This window comes from Brettanomyces bruxellensis, chromosome 1 (assembly GCF_011074885.1).
Source record: "Brettanomyces bruxellensis chromosome 1, complete sequence".
Classification (NCBI taxonomy): Eukaryota; Fungi; Ascomycota; class Pichiomycetes; order Pichiales; family Pichiaceae; genus Brettanomyces; species Brettanomyces bruxellensis.
The window spans coordinates 90,758-104,471 of record NC_054682.1 but is presented as its reverse complement, the minus strand read 5'-3'; the positions used below and the strand labels follow the sequence as shown (position 1 = coordinate 104,471).

Below are 13,714 nucleotides of genomic sequence, written 5' to 3'. Positions count from 1 at the left end.
CTCCAGTCATCGATGTACTAATGAGCTGTACCAAATCAATAGGCTGAGCAGATCCATCCGAATATATGTATTCAGTTACTAGGTAGATTTACTAAGTTAATAATTGAATATATTTTTTAAAATGTACTCAGTGATCTGATGTACCACTTACAAAATCAATTGAACAGTTCATCAAAATAGTGTTTCAGTACTTAAGCATACTGAAGTTCAATATACTCAGTAGTTCAGTATATTCAGTGGTCTAGCATATTCAATAGTCAAAATATCTACAAGTTTGGTATATTCAAGTATTCAGTACTGTATACACGAGGTAGACAAACCTAAATAAATTGAGAATAATAAATATATTCAGCATTTGATAATTTGTCAGAAATACCTGATTAAATGTTAGATTGAATGCTCATATGCACTAGATGAAGTACCGTACAAATCAACTGGAAAATCAATACGTCGTCTTAATATCTAAACTAATAAAATCCAGAATTCAGTGACCAAACAATAAAATCAATGGCCAAATGTACTATATATTGGCATATCCAATCGCAAATTCAATCTTCAGATTCCTATTGAATACACTTAGGTAAATGCGTTACCTCATAAATTTGATGTCTTTAGTAGATAAAATCAAACCAATATGTAGATTGCTGTGCTAATTAGTTAGATAGAGCACACAAATGAATAATTATGGGCTTAGAATACGTAACCCAATATTAGACATAACCCTAATCTCGGCCATTTAGGGAAATGGTGAAATCCTTGAATCGTTCGGTACAAGTAATTCACAATTGAATTGTCTGGTGAAGACAATATGATTGATCTATCTTTAAGATTGTGTATTCAGCAGTTATGAATCTAATGCCTACCGAATTAAATAAGTTAGACAATTCAATAAACTCCATGGTCTACATTCAATTCATTCAACATTTCTGAAAGATCAAAGATGGTATTTAGGAAAACTCATAGCTCATAAGAATTAGACCACTAACTCCCAAGCATTAAATATCAATCTGAGGAAAGTCGTTTTAGTTTAATATATCAAGAATACCATGATTAAGCATACAAAAATGCAATATCATCTAGATACATTTTAGATTATGTATGCTGTACTCATTAATTTCATATTGTGCCAAAGCTTGTCTATTAATGTTAGCTGGTATTTAACGAGATAAAATGATAATATATCCGTGCATATTCTTCATAATCGGTTAGTCAACATTCTAATGAATAAATACGTGATAAATTTCTGAATTACGTAGTAAGACAAAAATCTCATCAATATGCTCCTTCAACGGGAGCTTGGTTTCAACTAAATTGAATTAAAATGTGACACATTTGAAGGAACAAGTACATGAGCATTTGGATGTTGTTCAAAGGTGGATTATATCATTTGAAGTTTTTAGCAAACTACAACTAACAGACCACAGTATAATCTTTAAGCCAAAGTTCGGTCTTCAATTGGAGCCCAAATGCATCAATGAACCAAATACAGAAAGTGATAGTTCATATATGAAGAATTTGGCAAAGGATGAAAAACATCCAATGTATTTTTCGCTATGATAAACAACTAAATACATATTTACAGTAGTAAACTTCAACTTCGTACTCATGCTATCATAAAACTAAATTTATGGAATTATACATATACTATAAAGCATTACTACATGTACAACCGGAAGATCCTTCACTTTTTCACATAGTTCCACTAATCTATTCACACGACACACATTCACCATGTGGGATGAAGAATATAACAGTAAACACGCTTTCTAATCTCTTCTGTCTCCTTCGGCTCCTCCAAAAACATCGGATGCGACCAATGCACCATTTCCACAAACTCAACATCAAATTTGAACTCCGTCTTGGCTATCTCAAAGAAGTTGAAGTCATTCTCAATCATCTTCTTCCGTGGACGATGTGGACTCCACACAACAAGACATTTTCCACCACTCCTTGGCTTATTTTTATCTGAAAGTGGCTTAATTAGCTCCTTGCATGATCTCAGAAGCTTCCTATGCTCAGTGTGGTTAAATACAAGATCGGACATAATCACAAAGTCGGCAAACTCATCATACTTGCTTCCGTCTGGGGCCCTAAGCTTTTCTCTAATTGGCTGAGTGTCATTTCCCCAGATGAAGCCTTCTGTACTAAGAACTCTGCTTTTGGTATCTTTATCAAAATCTAAATGCTCGATGTTGTATTGCATATTCAACAGAAGGTCCTGGTCCGGGTAATCTGTTGCAACAACCCTCCTTGCGCCATCTATACAACATAACAGAGACGGAAGTGTAGATGCAGAGCCAAACTCAACGACGTTTTTTCCTCTTACAAGTTCTTGTGCGTGCTTATCTATATATTCGGCTGTATATTTGCCTGCATTCCATAGAAGATGTCCCCAAAGTGGAGATTTACCCACCAAGCGAAGTTTTATCTGCTTTACTCCGCGCTCGTCCTCTTGTCTGTACCCTTTTCGCTCGTATACCACAAAGTGTGCTTTTTCTGGTTTTGGTCTGAAATCATCCGGTTCATTAAAAATTCCCAGGTCATTCAGTGACACCGCATCCAATGCCTCATCTGAGCTACTTGCTGACATTCTAAAAGGCTATTTTTAGTACTCTGAGAATTTGTATTGGCTGAAAAAAGTGCTTTGTTAGATGCACTAAGATACCTTATTAAACTATAGGATAGATCTCGTTTCGATATTTTATATATATTTTTTTTTAGAAGTTGAAAATTGAAAATCAAAGAAAAAATAATCCTGTCAAGATAAAAATTCCTCGAGAGATCCGGAAAGCTGGGATAATGATTTATTGCTCTAAGAATGAACACAACCGACATGTATTCACAAGCAAAAATTCAATCGCTAAATCACCCACACCTGGGTTCGAACCGGATCAAGCAAGAGAAGTTGCTGCGATGCGTTTCATTATAAAAAAAAAAAGATGGTATACTGAACGTAAACAATTGCATAATACTGATCCTTATGGACAATGGACCACATCCCAATCAGATGGATCATGAACTTCCGGATGATCGAGCTGTGCCATTTCAGCCGGGCTGAGCTCAAATGACAAAACGTCCAAGTTCTGGGCCAATCGACTAATCGTCTTCGTTTTTGGAATTGGGATGTATCCTTTCTGGATGGACCATCTAATCAAAATCTGGGCACTACTGACGCCTTTTTTCTTTGCAAGACTCACTGCATCCGGATCGTTAATTCTGTAGGCGTGTGAGAGTGGCGCATAAGCAATTACTTGAAGTCCTCTGCTTTTTGTGAAATCGCAAAGTTCTTGCCGCATACACCAAGGAGAAACCTCAATTTCATTCACTACAGGCTTCACTCTAAGCCCATCCCAAGAAAGTAACTCATCAATGTGTCCTTCACCGTAGTTTGAAACACCAATTGACTTCACAATGCCAGATTCAACAGCTTCCTGCATTGCCTTATAAGTTTCCAATCTGAGTCTTTTTCCCTCGGTTGGAGAATGGATAAGCAACAAGTCGATGTACTCGAGTCCGGAAACCTTGTTCAAGCACTCATGAATGGCATTTTTGGCATTACTGTAGCCATTTTGGTCGTTCCAAAGTTTTGTAATGTAAAAAACATCTTTTCTTTTATGGTGCACTGGATCCTTCTGTAGCCAATTCAAAATCCCCTGTCCACACTCTCGTTCGTTGCCATACAACACTGCAGTATCAATCATCCTGTATCCGGCATCTAGAGCAGCCTCAACTACCGATGTTGCATTCCGAATATCCCAAGTGCCAAGTCCCATAAATGGAATTTTGGCACCGTTGTTTAGGGGAAGCGCTTTAAAAGACATGATGGCAAATGAAAAATGTTCAATTGATGGTATTGTAGTATTCTGGAGGCCACAAATTCTCTCCGCACAGTCTAAAAATAATACAACAAGGGGGTAAACACTGATTTAACCAGGGGCTTATTAGTGCTGACAATGAAGAGGGATCGTTGGCAAAAAAAAAAAAAAATCCGGTAAATGAAATCAAAGGGCATGCGGGCAATGCAGCCTGTAAATGCAATTATACGATCGCACCCGTGCACCCAAAGCAGTGGGAAAGTTAGCGACATTTTGCCGAAAAGGGACAAGGGGCCGGAAGGGGCAAATTAAGTGCACCAGCCATGCACGCAATTAAGGCAGAAGCGGCAATAATGAAAGAAAATCGAGACCCAGATTTTTTAGCCTCTGACATTCTGCTGAAGGAAACCAGCCATTTTTTTTTTCTGGTATGTAACAAAAAGAAATAATATGAAACAAAAATAAAWWAAATTTAGATAAAAATAAGCTTAGAGTGTAATATTTACATCCATGATTCTTGACAGTTGAGAGAATCTTTTTGATTTGAAGCTACCACATCAGTACTGAAGTATAAGTGTGTTTGTCGAAAAGCAACCGTAATAAAGTCTAAAGTTGATGCTTTTCTAGACATCTCTCCATTGCACATTATAGTGAAACCTTTTATCAGATTACACACAATTTGGGAGCAGAAAGTGGACATTTCTAAAGGCCCAAACAATGTCATATTTACAGCCATCGACGCCGCCTTCTATTACAGAGGTGAGGAAAAGCAAAATTAGAAGAGACAGCATAGAATCAAATACTACAGATGTGGGAAGCAGTGATTCTCTAATGCAGGCGAAGGCAAAGACACCTTCATCACGTCCAGATTTACACCAGCATCAGCGCCAACTTATAACGCCGAATACACCGTTTGAAACATACAAGAAGCCGCTTTTATCGCCGTCGAAATCTTTTCGGCAATCGGAAGACCAAAAGCAGCATACTGGACAACTGGAAACACCAAGACAGACGCCCAGATGGGGAGGAAACACCAGAAAGAGACTTGGGGATGCTATTGAGTTTAAGGAAAGACCAGAGCCGGTGAATAGTGCGGGAACTTTTCTGTTTCCACTGGCATCATCAACAGTTGGTACTGGTCGAAATTTCCCAGAGTTACGCTTTAGACATGGGCCAGAATCGCATCTACAGCTGGGGGATGATCTTCTGAGACCGCATTGTGCTGACAGAGAGACCCAAACACCTCATTTAAGAATGGAACAGTCGATTTTGACCGTGAGAAAGGTGCGAAAACCAGCAAAGGGTCGCACTTTGAGCCGCGAGGAACAACTCATGAATTATACGAGTGACGAGGAAAGCGAGGATGAAAAACCAGAGCAGGGACTACGCAAAGTGAGCAAGAAGCTTGAGTTTGATGAACCGGACTTGATACCAGGTACAGAAAGCATGCCAAGCGTGCCAAGTACTCCGAAAAACCAGCTAACGAGCAAAGATTATGCGTACAAGCAGTATGTTGAGGAAAAGAGCGGGCTTTCCGACAACGAGGAGTTGGAAACGGGCAAGATCAAACCAATAATAAATCCATTTGTGGGCCAATTTGAGCATAAGAGCAGACATATGCCCGAGGAATACAGCCGGTTTGCACATGAGGTCGAACTTGTGAACCAAAGAACCGGCAAGAAAGTCATCAGATCGCTAAATGAATACGAAAGATCAATCAAGCCAAAAATCTTGTTTGCACAGGAGAACGAGGAGGATTTGGCCGAGGTTGGGGCACAAACCCCACCTAACAAAACGCAGATCCATATTCCTGGGCTTGGCAGATCGTCAATTGTTGAAGAAGACGATCCAAACGAAATTATTAGACACGAGAGAATTTTCAATCCTTTCCGCGGCAGCAGGGGGAGTAAGCGCGGAAGAGAACCTGTGTCACGTGACCAGGACAGAGTTGAGGAGATCGAGTATATCAACCAGACTTCTGGAAGAAGGGTGAAGAGGAAAATGAGTCCCGAGGAGCTGGCTGTGAAGCCGAAAAAGCTCAATTTCGATGATTGCTGAAAAGCGATTTTTCTGGGGGATTTGTTTGTTTGTTTGCGCTGTTGGTCATTTATTGTATAGTATATAAAATTCGCATTGTATATTAGAAATTTATATTAGAAATGTATATTGGAGATTTGTTGCGTGTTGTGTAGAGATTCAAATGTCTTTTTACTGCATGCTGTGCAAATATTCAAATGTCATTTTATTGCATGCTGTGCAAATATTCAAATGCCATTTTATTGCATGCTGTGCAAATATTCAAATGTCTTTTTCATGCTGTGTAGAGATTCAAATAGAGCGTCTGGCTAATTTTGGATTCAAATGCCTTTCATCCGTTTTGCCTGAGTTTTAGTTGTTGTTGCTTTGTGCCTCTGGAACCAGTCAACATTCCACCGCTTGGCTGCAACCTTATCTCTGGAAAAATTCATGCCCGGTAGTGCATACGTACCTTTATGGATAATAAATTCGGGACCAATCGGGAAACTCTTATCGACAGGAGGGGCGCGACTCGCAGATCTGGAAAGGGGTATTGGGATAGTGGGAGGAGTTTTTCCCTGGAATTCCTTATCTAGCACTCTTCGTATTATTTTTAATTTTTTGTTTTTTGTTTTTTGTTTTCCTTCTTCCCTTTATTTTTATTCTTTATCCTTACTGCATCCAGGGAGCCCAGAGATAATATTTTTAACACATGTATATACACTCTGCCTGTTGCCTGTTTCATTTCGTTACAGCACCTTTTACTTTTGCCTCTTTTTGCTCTTTGCTTTGCCAAATCCATACTTGACTGCTCCATCCCCACTTGCATTTTCTTACGCATCACATTTTCATTCCGGTTTCATCGTCTCCAGTCGCTTTGCACTTTCGCCATAATAATATTCACTGATCTGTGTTTCATCATTCGTTTTTAGCAACTTGAAATCATACCTATTCCAGCACTGCATCAGGACACAGCTCGCGTTTTCTCCCGAAAAGAGAAACCAAATACCTTGTTGAATATAGATACTCGCATCACAAACAGGGACACGTTTCCACTTTATTGAAAAGAGACAAGCATCAAGTATAATTGCCATCACAATGACACCTGAAAGCAATATTGAGACTTCGACAACGGACGCGACTGTGGAGCAGATAAGAAAGGAGGCGGCGCGTGTTTCTGCGCTGAAAAAACGCAGAAGATGGCTCAAAGGCTTTTTGTGCTTGTTAGTACTTGTGATCACGTGGGTTATTACAGTACAATTGGCCAATATGGTCATGAAGGGAAGCGATTATGACCACCCGCTTTTCGTGGCTGCGATCGACGGGATGTTCTTTGTTATTTTTGGTGGACGGATGCCGTTCAGAGCCCTAAAGTACGGCTTTCGTATCTTTTTCAGGCGGTTGCATGTGCTTTTTGGCACAAGCGAGAGTGTTCCGCTACTGGATCCGGACGATACACGTGTAAGCTATGGCAGTGGTGTTTCGGATGACGATTTTTCGTCGAATATCGATAAAATTGACGGGAAAACGGCAGTTGTGCACGTAAGAAGCGTGGAAAGTGAGCCCAAGCCACTTCGCACGGGAAATATCGTTACAATGGGTGCGGTAATCGCATTTATATACTTCATAAGTGGGGCGTGTGCCACCACAGCACTCAAATACACGAGTGGCTCGAACGAGACAGTGCTATCTACAACATCCTCACTTTTTTCGTTGGTTCTTGGTGTTTTGTTCAGCGTGGAGAAGTTCACGTGGTCAAAACTCGCGGCCATTGCCACCAGCATATGCGGAATCTGCCTGGTGACGTTTCTGGACAAGACAACGTCAGAAATGGTGATGGGAGTGCTTGGATTGGGAAGTGCGTCATTGGAGGCCGTTTTAGGCAACTTTCTCTGCCTTCTGGCCGCGATGGCATATTCGGGCTTCCTTGTGCTCATGAAGTGGATGCTTGGCAGACAGGAGAAGTCCAAAGATTGCGATGCAATCATGTACACGACGCTTGGATTGAGCACAATCGCATTTGTGCCGCCTCTTCTATTTCTTGCAGATTTGTTCGGGGTGGAGGAGTTCAGCTTTCCCCATGATCCAAAAATCTTTGCTGCAGTCTTTTTCTGTGGTCTTCTCAATGCAGTTTCCGACTATTGTGCATCGGTTGCATCTTTGCTCACCTCACCTTTGGTGACATCACTTTCGCTTTCCACGGCGATTCCGTTGTCGATGATATGCGACTCGTTTTTCTTCCAAACGGTGCATATTTCGCCATGGTATTACGTTGGAATTTTGATGATATTCACATCTTTTGTGTTCACAAGCGTCGAGGATGAGAGCGAGCAATAGCTATATATAATATTTAAATAGGCAAATGGGTATAGGTAAATACATTGGGTATAGGATAGGAGGTAGAAAGAAAGGAGAATGGGAGTAGAATGGAAAGTAACATTGCGGAAGCTGAATTGAAGTAGATCTCGTGAGATTAGAGCACTGAGATTAAAGATTAGAGATTGAGATTGAGACTGAGATTGAGAGTATAAATCAGAGGTACGATCGCAGATGTAGGAATTGGCAATATAGATAATAAAAGGAGTCGAAAAATTCAAGCGGAATCACATAGGATAAACGTGATGGAAGAGGATGAATACACCGATAGATAAAAGGGAAAGTAAAATGATAAATGGTAATAACTGAGCTGCTCATGTTTATTGGATTGAAGACATTGAGAGGGTTGCTGAAACTGGGTGTGTTATTTGATTGAAGTGAGTAAAGCTTTCTTGCTGAATTGGGAATTAAGTATCAAATCCTGAATGAGGACTGTATATATTTCAATATAGAAAGCATCGTGAGAAATCGGTCAATTAGCATGATAGGCACAGCTCATTATGTTTATAGATGAAGTGAATAAACGCTATACACCTTGCATACACTAGTCTTTTCGCTTAAAGAAAGTGTCATCACTTTGGCTTATTCGAGTTGTTCGGAGTTGTTCTTTTTAATGAACACTACCACTTGTAAGACTAGAAAAACAGCACAAAGTATTTAATAAGAAATTACTCAAAGCATGTGGGATGGATCCCAGTTGCAGTTCCGGGACAGTTCTTGGTATTAGTAAACAGAAGTATAAATTAGAAATGTATCAGGTATAGCAGTATGTAAAGCAAAAAAGGAGTAAATGGGAAGATGAGTAAATAGGAAGAAAATAGGAAGAAAAAAGGGATTGGGAGGAAAATAGGACAGGAATTAGAAATGGAAAATAGGAAAGAAAATAGGAATATGACTTAGGAAAGGAACTAGGAATTAGAAATGGAAAATAGGAAAGAAAATAGGAATATGACTTAGGAAAGAAAATAGGAATATGACTTAGGAAAGACAAGAGTAACTAGAAATCAAAAATACAGAAGAAAAGTGAAACCAGAAATCGAAAATACAAAATAAATACAAAACAAATACCTTTACGTTATCAAAACAAATACCATTACAATATCAATACCACTCAACAGTATTTGCTGCTTTATTTAAATGCACCCTCAACAGTCAGAGGACAAGGAAAGAGGAGGTAGGATGGGAACAAAAAAAAAAGAAAAAAAAAAAGACAGACAAAACCAATTTTTTCCCCAACCACACTCTAAATCTATAACAGTACTTATCCTGCCTTTCTAATATTATGTCTACATTACCACAACTTGACAAGCCCCTCCCAGTCCTGGCGCCTCCTGCGCTCCCAGTAACTCTCCGGGCCCTCCACAAAAGTGTAGTCCAAATCGCCGGGGCCCGATTTTTTGAAGAATGCTGGTTTGTGCGTGACGGGGTTCCCATCGGGGGCGCTGCGCCGGTCTCTCTGCCTCTGCTCGAGATCGAGTTTCAGCGCCTCCGCCTTATCAACGTCGCCCTGCTCGTACATGCGCTGGTCGGGCCTGCGCCGCGAGTCGAACGGAGCACACCCGCGGTCAATCTCCGTCATCCCGTTGAGACCCGCCGCGAACTCCGTGAATCCAAACTTGTCGTCGGCATCCGGCACCAAATTCCCGACCTCCCACACCGTTTCTCCGCTCTCGTCGTCGCGCACGCTCTGCGTCCATGTTCCCGCCGCCGTCTTGAGCGGACTTTTGCTCGTCGGACCGTACACTTTCACCGTCAGTTTCTCCGACCGCCGGCTCGAAAAGTGCGACTTGTCGGGCAAAAAGCAAATCACCGCCCGGTAACCCGTGCTGGAATGGATTGTCATCTGGGCCGTCGGCTCAGAATACCGCTCCCCAGTTAGCGATATCACATTCTTGATTGCCACCGTCGGCTGCAACCACTCGTAGGTTTCGTTTTTGCCGCTTTCTCCGCCCACTAATTTGAGGTACACTTTGCCGTCCACAAACATCTCCGCCGCCTTGCCGTAAAATTTCTGCTGCGGCGCAAAACAATGGTCCACCTGCCACTTTGCGCCCTCTGCGCGCGCCGCGAACACCACCGGGTGGTGCACGACCTTCTCGCAGAGCATGCGCAAGCCCATTTCTGGGCGCACCATCTCGAAAGTCTCGCCCAAGAGCGGGTTGAAGGGCTTGCGCTGGCTGCGCGTCTTTGCGCGGTATGATGACAGATAGCTGACCGCGAAGCACGCGATATCCAGCATCCGCGCACCCGACTCGGCGCTATCTGTGGCTGCGCGATTCAACAGCGCTGCGTACTCGAAGCACTCCGCATATTTTTGCATGAAGGAAATCGGCTCATTTGAAGTTATTGGCATGGTGATTCCGGTGAGATCCTTGCCGAGGCTTTTTCTAAGAATGCCGATGAGTGAAGGTGGAGGCGCCGCGCAGGGTGGAATGTCCTTTCTGTACTCGACTGCGCCCGCATACGGGAGCGGGTACAGGTCTCTTACGCCGCCAAGCTGCGCATCCGGCGCTGCGGGCGCTGCCAGCGCTGCAGGCACACCGACTACTTCTCCCGCCGCGGCCTCATCCTCGTCACTGCACTCGTTTGAAGAAGACACGGACTCCGGCTCGCTCTCGAGTTGTGACACGAAGATGTTCTCCTTGCTACCGTACTTGATCTCGACTCGGTGCGCTGCGGCGGGCTGCCCGGCGTCTGCGCCAGAATCCACGCCCGCGCCAGCTCTTGCGCTTGTGTCCACATCCGCTCCTGCGCCGGCCTCCGCCTCGGCGCCAACCATCACCACGCCCTCATTCATCTCCTCCATCACATCCTGCGCATCAAAGAAGTCCTGGGACAGCACAGAAGTCGCCGCAGTCGTGGTGCGCGTCAAGGGCCGCTTGGCGCCAGAAAGAATGCTGGCCACGTATGCGTCAGCGTCCTCATCCGCAAGTGCGGTAAACCGCCCGCGGATATTCCCGACCCGCGACTGAATCTGTGTGATGAGATTTGCCGCATCTTGCACGATTTCCGTCTCCCGCTCTTTCCGCTCTTTCCGCTCCCTCTTATCCATCTTCTTCTTCGCCCAGTGCGCCTCCACCTCTCCCTTGAGGTCGCCAAGTGTGCTGGCGGCAGTATCTGCGAGTTTCTGGAGCTTGGTTAAGTCATAACTTATGGAAGTTCTCTGTTTGTCGTTGGCGTCTATATAGTCGTCGATGGCCCCAATCCCGTAGCCATCCACAGGAATCGACATGAGAGACTGCTCAGCGGATGCCTGCGGCTGCATTGCGCCACCTGGCTGCTGCAGAAGCCGCTGCTGGCGGTTTTTCTTCTTGATGTAATCGAATGCCTGCACCCAAACGTCAAAATCCTCCTTGGTGACCGCCTTGAGGATCCACTGCTCCATTCCCGAGTCCAGGTACAACATCTGCTGCTTGACGTCCGCCGAAATCACCGCCTGTGTCACCAACATGTTGCCCCTGACGTTGTTTGACGTCTCGTCTGCATAATAGTCCAAAACTGCATACTTGAAGTTCAAGTTGAAGAACCGCCGCACAAAGTTGCCTCCCGCGCGCCTCCTCTTCTTCCGGAGGATCCCCTGGAGGTACTGCACGCCTTTCAGCCGGATCATAATCGTGTTCTTGCCCAGTTGCTTCTCTTCTGGAAGCTTAAATCTTATATGTGCTGATTTCTCCTCTTCTTCATCTTCCAAATTTTCCTCATTTGCCTGTTTCTCCGCGCCGCCGCCCTCCGCACGGGGTTCCTCCTCCTGCAAAGTGTCGTCCGGGTCGCTTGGGTGGGGCTCCGGCGGCTCAACATGGTCATGCCCGTGATGGTGCAAATGCATGTGGCTGTGCATGTGGCTGTGCAGCCGCTCAGAGCTGCGCTCGCTGCGCCCCGCCCTGCGCTCCACCATGCACCCCATGCGCTCCGCCTGCGCCGCCCGCGCTGGCTCCTCTCCGTCCTCCACCCACTGCGTAAACATCACTTTTTTCGCCTTCGTGCGGCTGAACGTGTTGTCAAACACAAAAGCAAACAACCCGCCGCGCTCCACACGGAATGCGCGACTTATGAACTCGTCCCCTGCGCAACTTCCCACCCATTTTTCTTGTGTCAAGTGCCGATCTATGCGCTCTTCCAAAGATGACACTCTGTTGAAGCTTATCAGCGAGCTGCGGCTCTCTGAACGATGCCTTGGCTTCCTCTGGCTGCTCTCAGTGGAGCTTGGGCTTGGGAACGGCCGCTCACGTGCAGCGCCGGCCGGCGCTTCTTCTGGTACATGCGCCTGCACCTGCGCATCTGCATCCGCATCCGTACTGCGCGCAAGCACTTCCTTTGAGACGCCGCGCTCTCCTGCCGCCGTGCTGAAAAACGTCTTGTGAATCGTGCTGAACAACTTCCGGGGCACCCTGTTAACGGCGTCGACGCTGATGTTCTCCCTGGAAAACAGCTGAACGGATTTCACAGCCTTGGCGCTTTTGTCGTCGCCAGCGCCGTCGGCCTGCGGGTCCGCCGCCTCCCAGGATGCGCTGAGGTTGGACGCGCTTGCGCGATCGCGCGGCTCGCTGATCACAGAGGCGCTCGTATTCTCACTCCCGTACACTGCGCTGGCACTGCTGGCGCCGGCACTCTGCGCAGATGCGCTGCTCTCGGAAATTTCGTCTCGGCTGTTGTATCGATAGATTCCCAGATTGATCGACCGCTTGAGTGGCTTTAATTCCCACCTAATGTATGTATTATCCGGCGCTTTCACCCACTTGATGGTGAAAGACTTGGACCGCACTTCAAATGTTTCCATATTCTAAATGCAACAATTCGTATTTGCACTAATATCTTTGTGCTTTTTTCTATTGGTTCATGTATCACGTCACACTTGTATGAAGACTGTTTTGCTGTTAGATGAAAAAAAAACAATAAAGCAAGATGAAATTAAATCAATTATCGATATGAAAATAAATACAAATCCGCACCCACAATGTCTAATAAGATGAGCTCTGACACAAGGTCAAATCCAAGTTGCAATGAAGGTGATCTGGGCTGGAGTCAAAGTGATTGGTGCAATAAGCAACGGAAAGTGATGAATTTCAAAACCTCTCTTTCTCGTCCTCGATGTCTTTTCTTGGCTATATTTTTTTTTGGATTCCCCTTATTTTTCTTTTTTGTTGTTTCTCCGAATTAAAAAAGATCAATGTGCTGTTTTTAGATTAATCTCTATTTTTATTGTTATTCTCTCATTTCCGCATTTCTTTGCTGGGCTGGGATTACCTGGCATTTGTTGAATATTTCCGTGTTACGTATTTTCATTCTCTTTATTCGGTATGTAGTTGATTTTTCGATGAAACATAGAAATGTGCTCTATTAATGGCTCTCTTACTTGGTTACTCTTAGTTACTTGCTGGATTACTTAATTTCTTGCTTATCTACTTAATCTCATGCTTAACTTCTTGCTTAACTTCTTGCTCACTTATTTTCTCGCTTACTTACTTGCTCTTTCACCCACTACTTAGTCATAAATCTGCTTTTCTTCT

General features: G+C 44.0%; 5 protein-coding genes across 5 annotated transcripts; 2 read left to right on the top strand and 3 right to left on the bottom strand.

Annotated features, from left to right (window-relative positions):
- Window positions 1-1,726: 1,726 nt before the first annotated feature.
- Window positions 1,727-2,590, bottom strand: BRETT_001505 (uncharacterized protein; the record flags this gene model as incomplete). The annotated part of the gene is made up of 1 exon (XM_041280055.1): window positions 1,727-2,590. The coding sequence occupies one exon, from the start codon at window positions 2,588-2,590 to the stop codon at window positions 1,727-1,729; it is 864 nt and encodes a 287-aa protein (XP_041134557.1).
- Window positions 2,591-2,978: 388 nt separating this feature from the next.
- BRETT_001504 (uncharacterized protein) lies at window positions 2,979-3,821 on the bottom strand (the record flags this gene model as incomplete). The annotated part of the gene is made up of 1 exon (XM_041280054.1): window positions 2,979-3,821. One exon carries the CDS (start codon window positions 3,819-3,821, stop codon window positions 2,979-2,981), a length of 843 nt encoding a protein of 280 aa, XP_041134556.1.
- A 711-nt stretch (window positions 3,822-4,532) lies between these two features.
- On the top strand, window positions 4,533-5,873 carry BRETT_001503 (uncharacterized protein; the record flags this gene model as incomplete). Its single annotated transcript, XM_041280053.1, has 1 exon — window positions 4,533-5,873. The coding sequence occupies one exon, from the start codon at window positions 4,533-4,535 to the stop codon at window positions 5,871-5,873; it is 1,341 nt and encodes a 446-aa protein (XP_041134555.1).
- A 1,056-nt stretch (window positions 5,874-6,929) lies between these two features.
- On the top strand, window positions 6,930-8,168 carry BRETT_001502 (uncharacterized protein; the record flags this gene model as incomplete). The annotated part of the gene is made up of 1 exon (XM_041280052.1): window positions 6,930-8,168. The coding sequence occupies one exon, from the start codon at window positions 6,930-6,932 to the stop codon at window positions 8,166-8,168; it is 1,239 nt and encodes a 412-aa protein (XP_041134554.1).
- A 1,330-nt stretch (window positions 8,169-9,498) lies between these two features.
- On the bottom strand, window positions 9,499-12,984 carry BRETT_001501 (uncharacterized protein; the record flags this gene model as incomplete). The annotated part of the gene is made up of 1 exon (XM_041280051.1): window positions 9,499-12,984. The coding sequence occupies one exon, from the start codon at window positions 12,982-12,984 to the stop codon at window positions 9,499-9,501; it is 3,486 nt and encodes a 1,161-aa protein (XP_041134553.1).
- Between the last annotated feature and the right edge of the window lie 730 nt (window positions 12,985-13,714).